The 16,096-nt window shown below is 72.9% G+C and overlaps 3 protein-coding genes across 3 annotated transcripts; 1 reads left to right on the forward strand and 2 right to left on the reverse strand.

Moving 5' to 3' along the window:
- Positions 1-1,275: 1,275 nt before the first annotated feature.
- On the reverse strand, positions 1,276-3,911 carry LOC134151062 (retinol dehydrogenase 8-like). The gene is given in 6 exon segments (XM_062595347.1): positions 1,276-1,349; positions 1,352-1,409; positions 2,290-2,473; positions 2,535-2,628; positions 2,717-2,823; positions 3,766-3,911. Coding segments are annotated over 6 exon segments (663 nt in total).
- GRB7 (growth factor receptor bound protein 7) lies at positions 3,154-9,103 on the reverse strand. The gene is made up of 14 exons (XM_062595348.1): positions 8,922-9,103; positions 8,629-8,773; positions 7,972-8,128; positions 7,741-7,862; positions 7,250-7,327; positions 7,036-7,173; positions 6,801-6,911; positions 6,494-6,592; positions 6,140-6,220; positions 5,860-5,976; positions 5,701-5,761; positions 5,511-5,598; positions 5,004-5,097; positions 3,154-4,909 (listed from the first exon to the last, which is right to left on the reverse strand). The coding sequence occupies exons 1-14, from the start codon at positions 9,101-9,103 to the stop codon at positions 4,763-4,765; spliced, it is 1,620 nt and encodes a 539-aa protein (XP_062451332.1). The 3' UTR covers positions 3,154-4,762.
- A 4,024-nt stretch (positions 9,104-13,127) lies between these two features.
- Positions 13,128-15,978, forward strand: MIEN1 (migration and invasion enhancer 1). The gene is made up of 4 exons (XM_062595597.1): positions 13,128-13,234; positions 13,713-13,810; positions 14,304-14,380; positions 14,864-15,978. The coding sequence occupies exons 1-4, from the start codon at positions 13,128-13,130 to the stop codon at positions 14,945-14,947; spliced, it is 366 nt and encodes a 121-aa protein (XP_062451581.1). The 3' UTR covers positions 14,948-15,978.
- The last annotated feature ends 118 nt before the right edge of the window (positions 15,979-16,096 follow it).

Here is a 16,096-nt window from a genome sequence, read left to right on the forward strand (position 1 = left end):
CCTGCGAGCCCCGGCGGTGGCCCGGCGGGAGCCCCGCGGCTGGCCCGGGCCAGCTTGGTGCTTGGCTTGGCCGCGGCGCTGCCGAGGCCGCCGCTCCGGGGTGCGGCAGGGGGGCGGCGGGGCGCCAGTGGGGCTGTGGGGGCCACCGGGGCCCGGCCCCCCCCCCCCACCCCGCTGAGCGGCCGCCCCGGGGGGGGGGGTCTCCGCTTTGCAGCCAGCGGCAGGGGCCCCCCCCCCGGCTCGGCGGCGGCTCGCCGGGCCCCGCCGCCCCCCTCGCCTGCCCCCCGGAGCGGAGAAAGTTAGTCAAATCGGCAGAAACCGCAGCGGGGGGGAGGCCGCGTCTGCGCGCGGCGCTTTGATGTCGGCCCCGCGCGGCCGCAGGTGCCGCGCCGTTGCCATGCCCACGAGGGCCGTCGGCCCCACGTTGGCAGTAACTCGTGCCGGGGCGGCGAGGCGGGGGGGGAGATTTTTGCAAGAAGATCCCTCCTGCCCGGCGCGCCACGTGCGCTGATCCCTGCACTGATCCCTGCGCCCAGCAGCCTGCACCCTGCATCAATCCTCGCACTGAGCACCCGCTATGCACCCTGCACCCACCCTGCGTCTGTCCCTGCACCCAGCACCCGCCCCACACCTCCCGCCCCTGCATCCTGCCTCTATCCCTGCACCCAGCGCTCGCCGCGCCGGCTGCACCCGCCGTCCGCCCTGCGGCGATCCCTGTGCCCTCTGCACCCATCCTGCACCGGCCCCCGCGCCCTGCACCAGCCCCCTGCACCCACCACGCACTCCTTGACCCCACCGTGCACCCTTTGCGCCCTGCCCCCGGCTCCGGCCCCCTGCGCACCCGCCGGGGCTGCTGCGGGCGCGTGGGGGCCGGGGCGGCGCGGGGGGGCGCGGGGGCAGCTGCCAGCCCTTCCCAGCCCCGTCACGGCCGCCGCGCTCTCGGAGGAAGCCGCTGCACCTTTTCACCCGGTGCTGGTTAAAAATACCCCTCCCGATTTTAATGCAGCCCGCCGCCGGCGCTATTTCGGGCCGGGAGCAGGAAGTGAAACCCCACGCGGGTCCCGCTCGCCTCCAAGCGCCCGCTCCCACGCCGGCCTCCCCGGGGACCCGGCCCAGTGCGGGGTGGGGGGGGGGACCCCAGGATCCTCCCCTTGCACCCCCCGCCCTCCCGCTGCGAGAGGGGCCCAGGCGTCCGGGCGGGGGGCGGCAGAGGCGCCCGGAGCGGCGGGGCGGCTGCAGCGGTGCCGCCGGCGGCGCCGGCGCGGCGGGCGGCCGCTACCGGAGGCCGAGGAGCCGGGCGCCCTGCTGCGCCGTGCGGGCTTCCCAGCGGAGCAGGCGGCCGGCGCGCACGCCGCGCCGGTCCGGTGCCGGAAGGGCGGCCGGGGCGCCTCGATCACCCGCAGCGTGTGCTGCAAACGGGGCCGTCACCGCCCCGGCCCCGGCCCCAACCCCCTTCCCGTCTCCGTCCCCACTGCCGCCCCCGTCCTCTTCCCCATCTCTTTGCCCATCCCTGTTCCCGTCCCCTTCTCCATCCCCATCCCAGCCGCTGTCCCCATCCCCAGCCGGTCCCAGCCTCCAGCCCCACTGCCGACCCCCAGCCCTGTCCCCCTCCCTCCATCCCCTTCTCCATCCCTGTCCCCGTTCCCAGCCCCATCCCTCACCCTGTCCCCCCCATCCCCATCCCTGGCCTTATCCCCATCCCCATCGCATCTCAATCTCCAGCCCTGTCCCCGTTCCCATCCACATCCTTTCCTTGCCCGTCCATCACTTTCTCCATGCCCATTCCCATCCCATCCCATTCCCATCCTCATCCTCATCCTCATCCCCATCCCCATCCCCATCCCCATCCTGTCCCCATCCCCCTCCTCACCCATCTCCATCCCCATCCCCATTCCCATCCCCGTCCCCATCCCTTCCCCATCCTTATCCCTGTCCCCATCCCATCCCCATCTCATCCCCATCCCCATCCCCATCCCTGTCCCCATCCCCATCCCATCCCCATCCCTGTCCCCGTCCCCATCCCTGTCCCCGTCCCCATCCCGTTCCCATCCTTGTCCCCATCCCCATTCCATTCCACGCCCATCCCCATCCCTGTCCCCATCCCATCCCCATCTCATCCCATCCCCATCCCCATTCCATCCCCGTCCCCGTCCCCGTCCCCAGCAGGGCTCGGCCCCGGCCCGTCGCAGCCTGCGAGGGGGAACGCCGGCGGGCGGGCGGCCGCTGGGGACGTGCCCCGTCGTGAGGGCTGACGGGCTCCTCGGCCAGCGAGGGCGCCGGGGCCGGCACCGCGGCCACCTCCGCGGCGCTCTGGCCCAGGCTGGCGACGGCGGCGCGGGCGCGCGCCGGGTAGAGCCGGGTGAAGCTGTCGGCCGTCTCGGCGTCGGCCTGCGAGGGGCCGGCGCGCTCGGCCTCCGCGCGGACCTTCGCCTCGAACGCCGTCGTCACCGGCCCCGGCCCCGCCGGGCTGATCCTGCCGCCGGCGGCGGCGCTGGGAGCCCGGCGCGGCGGGCCGTGGCGCCCGCGGGGCTCGCGCCGTGCTGGGGCGCAGGGCTCGCACCACCAGGCTCTCGCAGAAACCCTCCACGGCGAACTTGGAGGCGGCGTAGAGGTCGGTGAAGACGACGCCTGGGCGAGCGGCGGGGGCGGTGAGCCGAGGTGGCGCCGAGGACGGACGGACGGGCGGACGGGCGGACAGGCGGACGGGCCGCCGCACCCTGCAGCCCCATGCTGCTGCTGCTGACCACGATGTGGCCGCCGCGGCGCCGCTTCATGTCGGGCAGCACCTCCTCGGCGAGGCCGAAGAAGTGGGTGCCCGTGAGGCTGCACCGCGCCGCACCGCGCCCCGGCCCCGCTCACCCCGAAGCGCCGCGGCGTGTTCCCGCGCCGGCTTCACGGCCACGGGGTGCCGGGGGGCGGCGGGGCTGCGTGGGGCGCACGGAGGCGCCTTTGCGCGGGGACACGGCGGGGACACGGGGACGCTGCCACGCGGCCCCGGCTCGGCGGGGAGGGGGCACCGGGGCCGCCGGGGCACCCGCGGCCGGGAGCAGCGCGGCGCCCGCTCGGCCGGGCCGGGGCTGGGGCCGGGCGCCCTCCCGCCCCCAGGGCGCCGTCCGGCCTTTCCCTGGCTCCGGATGGCGCCGAACGGGGAGCTCTGCAAAAATAACCTTTATTCTCGCTCGTATAAAACACGTCACAGTTGGAGCGGCCCCGGGGGGGCGCGCAGGCCGGGCAGGGGACGCGGTGGCCGGTGCCCCCCACCCTCCGCCGTGCCGGCTGTGCCAACCCGTGCGGCTGAGCCGTGCTGGCTGTGCCCAGTTGTGCTCTGCAGGACCACGCAGGACCATGCTGGCTGTGCCGTGCAGGACCATGCCCAGCCATGCTGTGCTGGCTGTGCCATGCTGGCCCTGCTCTGCCACGTCGTGCTGCCCACGCTGTCCCACGCCATCCATGCAGGACCATGTCACATTGGCCATGCCGTGCAGGCCCATGCCATCCGTAAAGGACCATGTCACGTTGGCCATGCCGTGCCAGCCATGCTGTGCAGGACCATGCCATCCGTGCAGGCCCATGCCATCCATGCAGGACCATGTCACATTGGCCATGCCGTGCTGGCCATGCCGTGCAGGCCCACGCCATCCATGCAGGACCATGTCACGTTGGCCATGCCGTGCCGGCCATGCTGTGCAGGACCATGCCATCTGTGCAAGCCCATGCCATCCATGCAGGACCATGTCATGTTGGCCATGCCGTGCAGGACCATGCCATCCGTGCAGGCCCATGCCATCCATGCAGGACCATGTCATGTTGGCCATGCCGTGCAGGCCCATGTCATCCATGCAGGACCATGTCATGTTGGCCATGCCGTGCAGGCCCATGCCATCCGTGCAGGACCATTTCACGTTGGCCATGCCGTGCAGGACCATGCCATCTGTGCAAGCCCATGCCATCCATGCAGGACCATGTCATGTTGGCCATGCCGTGCAGGCCCATGCCATCCGTGCAGGCCCATGTCACGTTGGCCATGCTGTGCCGGCCATACCGTGCAGGACCATGCCATCCGTGCAGGCCCATGCCATCCATGCAGGACCATGTCACGTTGGCCATGCCATGCTGGCCATGCCATGCAGGACCATGCCATCCATGCAGGCCCATGCCATCCATGCAGGACCATGTCACGTTGGCCATGCCGTGCCGGCCATGCCATGCAGGACCATGCCATCTGTGCAGGCCCATGACACCCACGCAGGACCATGTCACGTTGGCCATGCTGTGCCGGCCATACCATGCAGGACCATGCCATCCGTGCAGGCCCATGCCATCCATGCAGGACCATGTCACGTTGGCCATGCCATGCTGGCCATGCCATGCAGGACCATGCCATCCATGCAGGCCCATGCCATCCATGCAGGACCATGTCACGTTGGCCATGCCGTGCCGGCCATGCCATGCAGGACCATGCCATCCATGCAGGACCATGTCACGTTGGCCATGCCGTGCCGGCCATGCCATGCAGGACCATGCCATCTGTGCAGGCCCATGACACCCACGCAGGACCATGTCACGTTGGCCATGCCGTGCCGGTCATGCTGTGCAGGACCATGCCATTCATACAGGCCCATGCCATCCATGCAGGACCATGTCACATTGGCCATGCCGTGCTGGCCATGCTGTGCAGGCCCACACCGTCCATGCAGGACCATGTCACGTTGGCCATGCCGTGCCGGCCATGCCGTTCTAGCCGTGCCGTGCCATGCCAGGCTCAGAGGGCCACGCAGGTGCAGTAGTGCCGGAGCTTGCAGGGCAGGATGCCCCGGTTGATCTGGTGAAACTCCACCAGCTGGATGAGGTCGGCGAAGCGGGTCTGCCCGTCATCCATGGTGAAGTAGAGCCGGCCCTCCTCCTCGCTCTGCAGGGACGGCGGGCGTCAGGCCGCACCGCCGGCCAGGCCCCCGGACCCCCGGCCCGGCCCCCGGACCCCCAGCCCGGCCACGGCCACTCACCGGCAGGATGAGATAGTGCTTGACCTTCTGCAGGTGGCACAGGGACAGCACGAAGCCCTTGGGGTTGCGCTGGCTCTCCCGCACCAGGAAGACGCTGCGAGCCCCAGAGCGGCGTCACCGCGCGTCCCCCGTCCCCGGGCGCCCACCGAGCCCCCCGGCCAGGCCGGGACGCCCCCTGGGTGCCTCCGGCGGGCTGCGAGTGCGGCCGGGGTTGCGCTCGTTGTTGGGTGTTGGGGCGTCTCCTGGCTCGTCCTGTCCCCAGGGGGTCCCCTGCGAGCCCCAGACCCCAACCCTGGGGTCCAGTACCCCCGGCCCTGAGCCCCAGGGAGGGTCCGACGTCCCCCTGCAGCCTCGGCCATTGCATACCCCCCCCCCGGGGTCCCGAATCCCCTGGCAAGCCCCAGCGTCCCGTAGCCCCCAGGGGCCCCATATCCCTGGGAGTCCCAGGGTCCCGTAGCCCCCAGGGTCCCCTAGCCCCCAGGGTCCCGTAGCCCCCCGGCTTCGTACCCATCCACCAGGCCCTGCCGGCCGATGAGCCGCTGGGTGTCCTCGCGGGAGATGCGCCCGTGGAACCAGGGCTGGGTGCGGTGGATGGCTGCGGGGAGATGGGCTTTACGCGCGGGGGCCTCGGCGCAGCCCGGCGCCCCGGCACGGGCGCCCGCGGCCGCCGGGGCCGCCGGGGCCGGGCGCTGCTCACCGGTGCTGAGCGGGGAGGTCTGGCAGGCCGCCGGCAGGCTGTGCCGGTGCGTCGTCTTCTTCTGGCCGTGCAAAGCAAGGAGCGGGCGTCAGCGGGGGCGCGGGGGCCGCCGCACGCGCCGGGGGCGGGGGGGGGTCCCCCTCGTCGCCCCGCACTCACCCTCCAGGCTTGCGCCTCCTCCAGGGCGGCCGTCAGCACCTCGCTGGGGTTCTCGATCACCCGGCCCGTGCACCCCGAGAAGTCCATGGCCACCAGCGCATTGTCCGACACGCTCCGCTGCGGGGCGGCGGGAGAGCTGGGGGGGGGCGGCGGGGAGCCGCGCCGGCAGCGCCGGGGGGTCCGGCAGCGCCGGGGGCGGGGGCAGCACCCGGGGGGGGGGGGGGGGGGGGCGTTGGCGCCGGGGGGGCCGGCGGCGCCGCGGGCCGGGCCGGGCACTCACCAGGGGCGTGGGGCCGGTCCAGGGGGGCTGGCCGAGCCGGGCCTGCGCCTGCTGGTAGTTGCGGTAGAGCTGCATGCCGTACTGCGGGGGGGGGGGGGGGGGGGGGGAGAGCGCCGTGGGCCGGGGCGTCCCCGCGGGGGGGTTCTGCCCCGCACGGGCACCGGGGCTCCTGTCCGGCATCCCCCAGGGACGGGGATGGGGACACGCAGCCAGGTCCCCCCGCAGCAGGGACGGGGACGCCTGGCCGCATCGCTCGGGGACGGCGCGGGGACGGCCGCCCGGCGCCCCGCGGGGACGGGGCCCTTCCCGGCGCGGGGCCGGCGGCGGCTCCGGCCGGCCCGGCGCCGGGCGCACCTTGAAGAGGCGGAAAGCCGCCATCCAGCACGTCCGGCTCTGCTCGTCCTCGCTGCACAGCAGCTTCAGGCCCTTGGTGCCGCTCCGCGCCTTGCAGGGCTGCCGAAAGGGCCGGCGGCGTCACGGGGGGCCCCGTCCCCCGGCGTGGGCGCACCCGCGACCCCCCGGAGGAGCTGGGCCGAAACCCGCCGGGGCCGGAGCCGGGGCCGGGGCCGGGGCCGGCGCCTCGTGCCAGCTCCCGGGGCGCGGAGGGGAGCCGGGCAGGCGGGGGGGGGCCCGGCGCCCCGGGGGGCAGAGCGAGCCCCACCTTGATGCAGAAGCCGAACTCGGTGGGCGTCCCGTAGCGCTTCTTGCCCTGCGTCACGTAGTAGACGTTGGACTCGGTGAGGTCGGCGAAGTACTGCAGGTGCCGGGGGTCCTGGGGGGCCGGGGAGGGGGCGTCGGGCGGGCGCCGCGGGCAGCGCAGCCCCCCGGGCCGGGCCGTGCCGCGCCGTGCCGGGCCGTGCCGGGCCGTGCCGGGCCGCGCCGCGCCGCCGCCTCACCTTGGACGTGCCCTTGGTGGAGTAGTAGAGCCCCGAGCGGCGCAGGGAGAAGTGGAATCGCTTCCAGACCTTGCGGCCGGCCTCCCGCAGGTGCAGGAAGCCCTGGACCTCGGGGCAGCTCCCGGAGTTGAGGAAGTTCTGGGGAGGGACGAGGGGTGACGGCGCGGCCTGCGCGCGGCTCCCCGGGGTGCCCCGCGGCGCCGCAGCCCCGTACCTGGATGAGCTCCGAGTGCGCCATGCTCTTGTTCACCTCCAGGCAGCCGGCCACCATCACCTCGGGGAAGAGGGACTGCTGGGGGGGGCAGGGGCGTCAGCGGAGACGGACGGGGCATTTGGGGTCCCTGCGGGGAGCCCGGTCCCCATGGGGCATCCTGGTCCCTGCGGGATGCCCAGGTTCCGGGGGGTTCTCCAGGTCCCCCCGGGACACTCTGCTCCTCATGGGGTGTCCCAGCCCGCATGGGCCTCAGAGTCTCCATGGGGCGCCCTGGGCCCCCCGGGGTGGCCAGGTCCCCGTGGGGCATCCCAGTTCCCATGGGGCATCCTAGTCCCCGTCGGGTGTCCCTCTCCCCATGGGGTGCCTGGGTGCCTGTTGGGCGACCTGGTCTTGGTGGGGCGCCCAGGTGCCCGTAGGGTGTCCAGGTCCCCGGGGGGGGGGGTCCAGACCCCCCTCCGGTGCCCGCGGCGTCCGCTCCTGCGGCCGCTTACCCCGTTGCTCTTGAAGAGCTCGTACTTGGCGAAGTTCTTGCGGAAGACGAGGCGGCTCTCGGCGCCCGGGGGCCAGGCGCCCTGCACCTCCACCACCGACTCGTGGTCCTCCAGGCACCGCTCTGCGGGGCACGGCGCGGGGCTCAGCGCCGGCGGCCGGGCCGGGCCGGGCCGGGCCGGGCCGGGCCGGGGGGCTCGCGCGGCGCCCGCCGCCGCCGCCGCCGTGCTCACCCAGGGCCAGGTGCGGGTGCAGCTCCACCAGGGCCCAGCTGTGGTCCTGCAGCGCGTGCGCCCGCCGCACCAGCGTCTCGCAGAGCTGCCGCGCCGTCGTGCCCGCCGCCGCCTCCAGCGAGCGGCACGCGCCATCCTCGCTGAACACCTTCACCACCTGCGCGCCCGCGCCGGGGGCGTCCTCAGCGACCCCCGCGGCCTCGGCCGCGGACCCCCGCCCCCAGCGCCCCCCCCAGCCGCCTCCTCCCAGCCCCTCTCCTGCGGGGACGGCACAGCCGGGGGGTCCCGGGGGGGGGTCACATGGGCACAGCCCTTCTGTGGGCCATGGGTGGCACCAGGACTGGTTTTGTCCCCAGGACGCCAGGGCCCCCCTTCCCCATTTCCCACCCCTTCCCGAGGGTGAAAATGGGAGCCAGGATGTGCCCAGTGCCAGCAGCACTGGGGGGGGGCGCCCAATCCCTCCCCCAGCTCCCCCATGGTCCATCCCCGCCACGGCAAGGCCTGGGGCCACTGTGACGAGTGCGCCAGGCCTCAGCCCCAGCGCCGGCCTCCCCCAGATCGCAGCCGGGAGGGGACCCGGTGCTGGGCTGTCGGAGGACCCCGACACAGCCAAACCCCCCCCCCCAGCCCCGTCCGCAGGGTGCCCGGGACACTCACGTGGGAGGCGCCTTCACGGGGGGGCCCCTGCCCCCCGGTGGGGCTGCTGAGGATGGGGGAGTTGGAGGGGCTGCAGAGCTCGGGGAAGGGGTTGGGGATGCAGGGCAGCGACGAGGCGCGCGGCTCCTCCGGCGCCGGCTTCCGGCTGCGGGCACAGAGGGGCTGAGAGCGCCCCGGCCGCGGCGGCTCCCGGCCCCCCGACCCGCGCCTGCCCCCTCGCCCTGCTCACCCCCCCCCGCTCACCCCCTCCCATGCCCCTGGGTGGACCCAGGCATCCGGGACCCCCCACCCACCTGCCGGCGTGGATGAAGAGGGGCTGGGAGCGCTTGACGTCGGCGGCGGGCGGCCCCTCGCCCGCGTCCCGCTCGCCGGGGCAGAGGCCGTGCGTGGGGGGCGGGCCGGCGGCCCCCTCCTCCTCCTCGCTGCCCGCCCCGGGGGGCTCCAGGGGGCTGCTCGGCTGAGCCCCCTCATCCATGGCATTATCTGTGGGCAGAGGGGGGGGGTCCTGCAGCTGAACGCTGCCCCCAGCCCTGCCTGGGCCCGGACACCTGGGTCCTCGTGCCAGCTTTGGGGGGCGGGGGGGGCAGGCTCTGGGGTTTGGGGCTGCGTGCATGGAGGCCACAGGCACCCCAGGAGCTGGCGGGGGCCCCGCCACGCCGCTGGCCCCCGTGCCGGCCCCGCCGCTGCCCCGGGCAGCCCACCCCGGCCCCCGCCTGGGCCCAGACAAGCGGTGAGTCAGCGCGCGGCGAGGTGACTCAGCACGGCCCCTCCTGCCCCCCGCAGCTCGTTCCTGCCCTGGCTGCAATGGGCACCGGTGCCCCCAGCCCGCTCGGGCCCATGTTCCCGGCTCTGCACCCAGGCAGGGCGCCCGGGGGCGGCGCGGGAGGCTGAGGCTGGGGGTGTCCGTGGCGCTGTGCCCCGGCGCCGTGGCAGGCGGCAGAGATCTGCCCCCCCTGTGCTCCAGGGTCAGCCTGCCGGCTCCTACGCTGTGACTCGGTCTCTGGATCAGGCCCCCCATAGCAAATGGGGGAGCAGAGGGGCAGGGCGACCGCCCCCACCCCTTGCCCAGCACATCCCCATCCCAGCTGAGACCCAGCCAGCTCGTGGCAGGAGTGGGCCTGCCCGGGGGAGCCCGCTCCCGCCGCGCTGCAGCGATCCAGGCTGGCTCTTGCGGGCTGCGGGTGCCCCGCGCCCAGGTGCCTGGGTGGACGCGGAGCACCTGGCTGGGCGGCCGGGAAACCCTGGTCTGGATCGGGGCGCTGGGAATGGAGCCCGGCGGCCCCGGGGGGGCGGCTGCGCTGCGAGAGCCCGGAGCCTCGCCGCCCGCCCGCCCGCCCGCCCGCGCCTCGCCCGGCCCGGCCCCGCGGCACGCGTCCCCCCACACCGCCGCCGAGAGCCCCAGTGCCTCCGGCTCCGGCACCGGCCCGAGCCGGGCTGAGCCGAACTGGGGCTGAGCCGAGCTCAACTGGGCTGAGCCGAGCCGGGCTGAACTGTGCCTGGCTGAGCCAGACCGAGGGGAGCTGAGCCGCGCTGCACTGGGCTGAGCCGAGCTCAACTGGGCTGAGCCGAGCCGGGCTGAACTGTGCCTGGCTGAGCCAGACCGAGGAGAGCTGAGCCACGCTGCACTGGGCTGAGCCGAGCTCAACTGGGCTGAGCCGAGCCGGGCTGAGCCGAGCCAAGCAGAGTGGGGCCGGGCTGAGCCGAGCGGAGCGGTGCCAGGTGAAGCCGAGCTGGGCTGAGCCAGGTGGAGCCGAGTCAAGCCGAGCCGGGCCAAGCAGAGCACAGCAGTACTAAGCTGAGCCGAGCTGGGCTGAGCCGGGCTGGGCTGAGCCGAGCCAAACTAAGTGGAGTGGAGCGGTACCAGTGCAGCTGAGCGGAGCGGTGCCAGGCAGAGCCGAGCCGAGCCGAGCGGAGCCGAGCCGTGCGGAGCGGAGCGGTGCCAGGCGGGCGGTGGCGGCAGGAGGAAGCGGAGCGTCTCGGAGCCCAGCCCAGACACCTCCTCACCGGCCAAACCAGTTCTGGCGGCCGCTCCCAGCTCCACCTCACCGCGCTGGCATCCGGGCCGGGGCCGGCAGCGCCGCGGGGCTGGGGGCGCGGAGCCGGCGCCCGCCGTGGGAACGGCCCCGAGCCGGCCGGGCGGCCGCGCCGGCCCCGCGGGGCGCAGACCTCCCGCGCCGCAGCGCGCCGCGCCAGCACCCTCGCCCGCGTCCGCGCCGCCCACGCGGCCCCTGCCCGGGCTGGCTGCCGGGGCCCCGCGGCTCCATCCCGACGCTCCCGTCGTTTTGGCCCCAAACCAGGCAGACTCTTTCCGGCAGCGGGTGCAGGCGCAGGTGTCGGCACCGAGCCACCGCCGGGCTGCGGCACCAGGCGGTCACGGACCCCCGTCCCGTCCCGTCCCGTCCCGTCCCGAAGGGCTCCTCTGGCCCCGCACCGCAGGCCTGGCTGCCAGTTTAATCATTCACGCCCGCAGGCGGCCCCACGGCCGCCGCCTCCCGCGGGCCCCACGGCGCCGCGAGCTCGGGTCCAAGTCCGCGGGGGCCGAGGCGGCCGGGGCTGGTGCACACGGCAGGGCCGCGCTGGGGACGACGGGGCGATGCCCCCGGCCCCGGCCTGTCCCGGCCGGGCTGACGGCGCCCGCTGGCCCTCGGTGCTGGGGGTGCCCTGGCTGAGCCGGGGGGTCAGGGTGCAGGGCGGGGGGAGACCCCGCAGGGAGTGGCACTGTCCTGCTGCTGACCTGCCAGCCCCTCACCGTGGCCTCGGGCCACCTGGATGCCGGCCCTGGCCGTACAGCTGTGACGGTGGTGTCGGTGGGGGGACACGGGGCACCCTGGGGTTGGGACACACAGGGGACCAGGGCCAATGGGGCTATGGGGTAAGGGACCAGGGCCACCACGGCCGTGGGGCAGGGGCCCAGGCCATGGGGTTATCGGGTTAATGATGGCCCAGGGGCCACCAGGGCCATGGGGCAGGGGACCAGGGTCACCACAGTTGTAGGGCAGGAAACCAGGGCTGTTAGGACTATGGGACAAGGGACCAGGGCCACGGAGTTACGGGGCAGGGGACCAGGACCGTAGGGTGGCGGGGGACCAGGGCTCTCAGGGTCATGGGGCAGGGGACCAGGCCGTGGAGCTATGGGGCAGGGACCAAGCCATGGGGTTATGGGGCAGAGTTCAGGAGCCAGTGAGGCCCCATGCCGGGGGTTCAGGGCCGTGGGAGCGATGGGGCCGGGGGGCGTCGCGGTGCCAGGGCACGGCGGCAGCAAGGCCGAGCCAGGTGGAAGAGGAGGAGGAGGAAGAGGAGGAAGAGCAGGGAGCAAGGAGCGTCAGGGACGGGAGGCTGGCAGAGCGGGGCCCCGGTGTCGGGGGTGTTGGGGGCGCTGCAGCCCCACGCAGGGCCCCCCCGGCCTGGCTCCTACCTGCAGACGCCCGCCGTGCCGTGCCGTGCCGTGCCGCGCCGCGCCGGGGATTCCTGTTTTCCCCGGCCTTTATCTACCTGTGCCAGCTCCCGCCCCCGCCTGACATCACGCTGCGGCCGCCGCGCCGTGGGGCGCCCGCCGTGGGGCACCACGCTAGGGGCCCCTGCCCACCCTGGCCCCACGGCCTCGCAGCCCCGCCGGGCGATGGGGAGTTTCCCACAATGCCCCGGGGCAGCAGGGCCCACGGGGAAGCTGAGGGGGGACCCAGGTGTCCAGGCGCCCCGGGGTGCTGGGCGGGTGGGGGGAGTGTGGGTGCAGCTGGAGGGGCCCTGGGGACAGTCCGGGGCTGGGGCAGGCCCCATGGCATGTGGGGTGCCATGCAGTGGGGAGGCTGGAGATGTGGGGGGCTGTGAGGTGGGGGGCCGCGGGGCAGGCATGGGGCTGCCTGTGAGGTTCCCACCAGGGACGTGGGGGCCCCATAAGGTGCCAGGTGCCATGGGGCTCCAGCAGGTGCTGTGGGGCTCCTGTGGGTGCTATGGGGCTCCGACAAGTGCTATGGGGGTCCCATGGGTGCTGTGGGGCTCCCGTGGGTGCTACAGAGCTCTCACAAGTGCTATGGGGGTTCCATAGGTGCTGCAGGGCTCCCATGTGGGCTATGGAGCTTCCACATGTGCTGTGGGGCTCCCATGGGTGCTATGGGACACTCGTGGGTGCCATGGGGCTCCCATGGGTACTGTGGGGCTCCAACGGATGCTGTGGGGCTCCAACGGATGCTGTGGGGCTCCCACAGGTGCCGTGGGGCTCCTTTGGGTGTTACAGGGCTCGCACGGGTGCTGTGGCGCTCCCGCGGGTGCCGTGGGACTCGCACGGGCGCTACGGGGCTCCCGTGGGTGCCGCGGCGCCCCCGCGGGGTCCCCGTCGGCCGGCGCGGCGGCGCCGCTGCTGCGCGCTCCTCCCGCCGGCAGGGGGCGGGCGCGGCGGGCGCCGAGCAGACGAGGCGGCGGGGCAGCGGGGCCGGAAGCGCCGCGCTCACGTGGGCGGCACCCGGAAGCGAGCGGCAGCCGGCAGCGGGCGGCCGGTGGCGATGAGCGGCGGGGCCGGGGCCGGGGCCGGGCCCGGGCCCGAGGCCGAGGCGGCGGCGGCGGCTGCCGCCGGGCCCGAGCACCGGGTCCGCATCGTGGTAGAGTACTGGTGAGGGCCGTGCCGTGCCGTGCGCCCTGTCGGGGCCCGCGGCCACCTTCCCCCGGGGCTGGCGCCGGCGGCGGGGCAGGCCGGGGCGGAGAGGGGCCTTTCGGGGCAGGAACCGGGGGAGCTGGGCGGGGACGGGGCCTGCAGGCGACCGCAGGGCTTTTCGGGGGGCTGGAGGGTGCAGGAGAGGCGGCGGGGAGCCGGTAGCCGGGCTGGAGGAGGGCGGGTGAGGGAGCGCAGAGGGACTTGGGGGCTGAGAGGTGTTTTAGGAGTGGGGAGAGGCTGAGAAGGTGGAGGCATTTGGGGAGGGGACACAGGGATGTGGGGGGAACCGGCAGTGCTGGGGGGCCGCGTTGGTTGAGGGGGCTGGAAGGAGGGTGTTGGGTCTGGGGGTGTCAGGGTGAGGGGTGCTATCTCACCCCTTGGCCCCCCAGTGACCTGCCTGCCCCTATTCCTGACCTGCTTCTCCCCCTGCATCCAGCGAGCCCTGTGGGTTCGAGGCAACGTACCAGGAGCTGGCGAGCGCGGTGAAGGAGGAGTATCCCGACATTGAGATCGAGTCCAGGCTCGGGGGCACAGGTGAGGCCCGGGCCTGGCCCCGTTGCAGCATGGGGAAACTCAGCGCCGTTCCTCAGGAACGTGCAGGGAGGGTGGAGGGGCTGAGCGGGTTTAAAGCTCGCGGTCTGGATGAGTCTGTGATTTTGGGCTGTGCATCGAGGCTCCTGGGGCAGTTTGTGCGTTGCTTGTGTGACAGCTGCACGTCACAAGGGCTGTCCCAGCCCCTCACCGGCGTCTTTGCGGACACAGAGGCTTTTAGAGTCTGCCAAGAGCAGGGCAGAAGCCTCCAGAAGCCTCCGCATCTCTTCTGGCCGTGCTCCGAGTGCCTGCTGGCCCAGTCGTGCCACACAGGCTACGTTCGGGCAGCTCTGGAGATAACCCGGACCCAGCCGCCGTGTTTCCGCCTCTCCGGCGCTCGTTGCCATGACAGGAATGATTGCGTGGCTGGTTTGGGATTTAACAGCATGGCACGGGCAGCAGCAGGGTTTACAGCTTGGCTTTGCATATTTTTAAGGTGCCTTCGAGATTGAAATTAATGGGCAGCTGGTCTTCTCCAAGCTGGAGAATGGAGGCTTTCCCTACGAGAAAGACGTAAGTACCGGGGCCCAGCCAGGTCCTTGTGTCAGCCGGGTTCGACAGGCCCTAGAGGGAGGCTTGTTTTGGCAGCCAGGTCTCCTGTGGCCGTTTTTTTTTTTTTCCCCGTTGAGGCTTCTCAGTGTCTCTGTTTCATCGCCCACGAGTTCTGCAGAGCTCGGGGGGTGGGGAAGCGTCGTGCTCCTGCCACGCTTCGGTCCCACCTGCCTTCCCCGGGCAGCAGCCGCCCTCAGCGCGAGCCTGGCCTGCCGCTCGCGCGGGGGAAGCGGGGCAGGTTCTGGGGGCTCCGCTCCTCTCCTTAAAGCCTGGCTGTCAGTGCCGTGGCTGATGGGGCGTCGCTGTGCTTCGGGCCCGTGGCGCTGTCTCGCCTTCACCCTTGTTACGTGTGAGCGCTGCAGAGCGGCGCGGCGCCCCGCACGGCGCCGGACCGCGACGCGGCCCGCGCTGGTGGGCGCGACCCCTTCGCCTCTGTCTCCTCAGCTGATCGAAGCGATTCGCAGAGCGAGGAATGGGGAACCGCTCGAGAAAATCACCAACAGCCGCCCGCCGTGCGTCATCCTGTAGCCCTGGCCACGTCCCTGTGCTAAGCTGGGACCTCCCAGTGCCTGCCGGCCCCCCCGGACCCTCCCACGTTTCGCTCCTCTCCGCCTCCCTTAGCTCCCTGCGCGGCTGGGGACGTCGTCGGGGAACGCGGGCACGTGGGGAGCCCCCCGGGAAGGCCGCTGCCTGGGGGGGCCGGGCCAGCCCTGCCGTGGCAGCCGTCGCCTCAGGCGGCAGCTCTTGCTGACCGCGGTGGTTACAGCCGCGTGGCTGTAGCCAGGCGCAGCACCGGGGTGGCGCGTCCCCATCAGTCCTGGCCCGCTGAAGGGTGTAACCGTGGTACCGCTTAGCTTCCCCCGAGGCGGGGAGAGCGCTTCCCTGCCTGCCTTTGCCATTCCCTTTCCTCTCTCCGGGCTCGGGCTCCTTAGAGGGCCCAGCGGGGCAGGGCGGGCGCACGGAAGGGTTTTCCTCCCATAACTGCTGGAGTCTTGAGGGAGTTCAACAAACCCTCGCGTGCCCCCTGTGCCGTGGGGCCCGTGAACGCTCTGCACAGCCCTCAGGGGAGCCAAGTGTGGTGTACGCAGGGGGTTTTGCAGATTCAGACCTTCCAGGAGATTAATGCAGAGGAAAACCACTTACTTTCTGTAAACTTTGGCATGATTTGTTAATGATTAAAGTCCCTCCTGTCACTGTTTAAACTGGTGCAAAGGCAGTGGGGACTGGCTGCCCCGTCTGGGCCTGGGAACCCCTGCTTGGCTCTGTCCCCAGAGCCGAGAGGTTTATTTACCAGCCGTACACTTCCCCCTCCTCCCCTTTCTCAGGCGCTCGCACTCAGCTCTTGCTCTCCGCCTGTTGTGACCCTGCCCTTTGCCACGGGGCAGCCAAGCCTGGGGGGAGTGTGGCTGTGCCAGGGGAGTGCCAGCGTGGGGGGGCTGGCGGTGCCGCTCCCCTGGCGCGGAGCCTGCGTGCCAAGCTGAGGGTGGGGCACCCTATTTATTCTATACTGTGTATAAACCCAGTGACCTGGTGCTGAATAAAGGACAGAGGAGAACATGGCCCTCCTTCGGCTGTGTCCCCCGGGCGGGGGGGGGAGGGGAGGCGGGTACAAGCAGGGTTACATCAGGCCCTGTCTCCCAGCTGCCCTGCACTGGGCCAGCAGCTGGGCGGGTTTAA

Source organism: Rhea pennata, chromosome 26 (genome assembly GCF_028389875.1).
Source record: "Rhea pennata isolate bPtePen1 chromosome 26, bPtePen1.pri, whole genome shotgun sequence".
NCBI classification, from domain to species: domain Eukaryota; kingdom Metazoa; phylum Chordata; class Aves; order Rheiformes; family Rheidae; genus Rhea; species Rhea pennata.

Coding starts and splice junctions, on each gene's coding strand:
- MIEN1 (XM_062595597.1), top strand. CDS start 13,128: ATGAGCGGCGGGGCCGGGGCCGGGGCCGGGCCCGGGCCCGAGGCCGAG. Junction 13,811..14,303: donor GTCCAGGCTCGGGGGCACAG/GTGAGGCCCGGG, acceptor CATATTTTTAAG/GTGCCTTCGAGATTGAAATT. Junction 14,381..14,863: donor GCTTTCCCTACGAGAAAGAC/GTAAGTACCGGG, acceptor CTGTCTCCTCAG/CTGATCGAAGCGATTCGCAG.
- GRB7 (XM_062595348.1), bottom strand. CDS start 9,103: ATGGATGAGGGGGCTCAGCCGAGCAGCCCCCTGGAGCCCCCCGGGGCG. Junction 8,774..8,921: donor CTCTTCATCCACGCCGGCAG/GTGGGTGGGGGG, acceptor CTGTGCCCGCAG/CCGGAAGCCGGCGCCGGAGG. Junction 5,599..5,700: donor GACCTCCCCGCTCAGCACCG/GTGAGCAGCGCC, acceptor ATCTCCCCGCAG/CCATCCACCGCACCCAGCCC.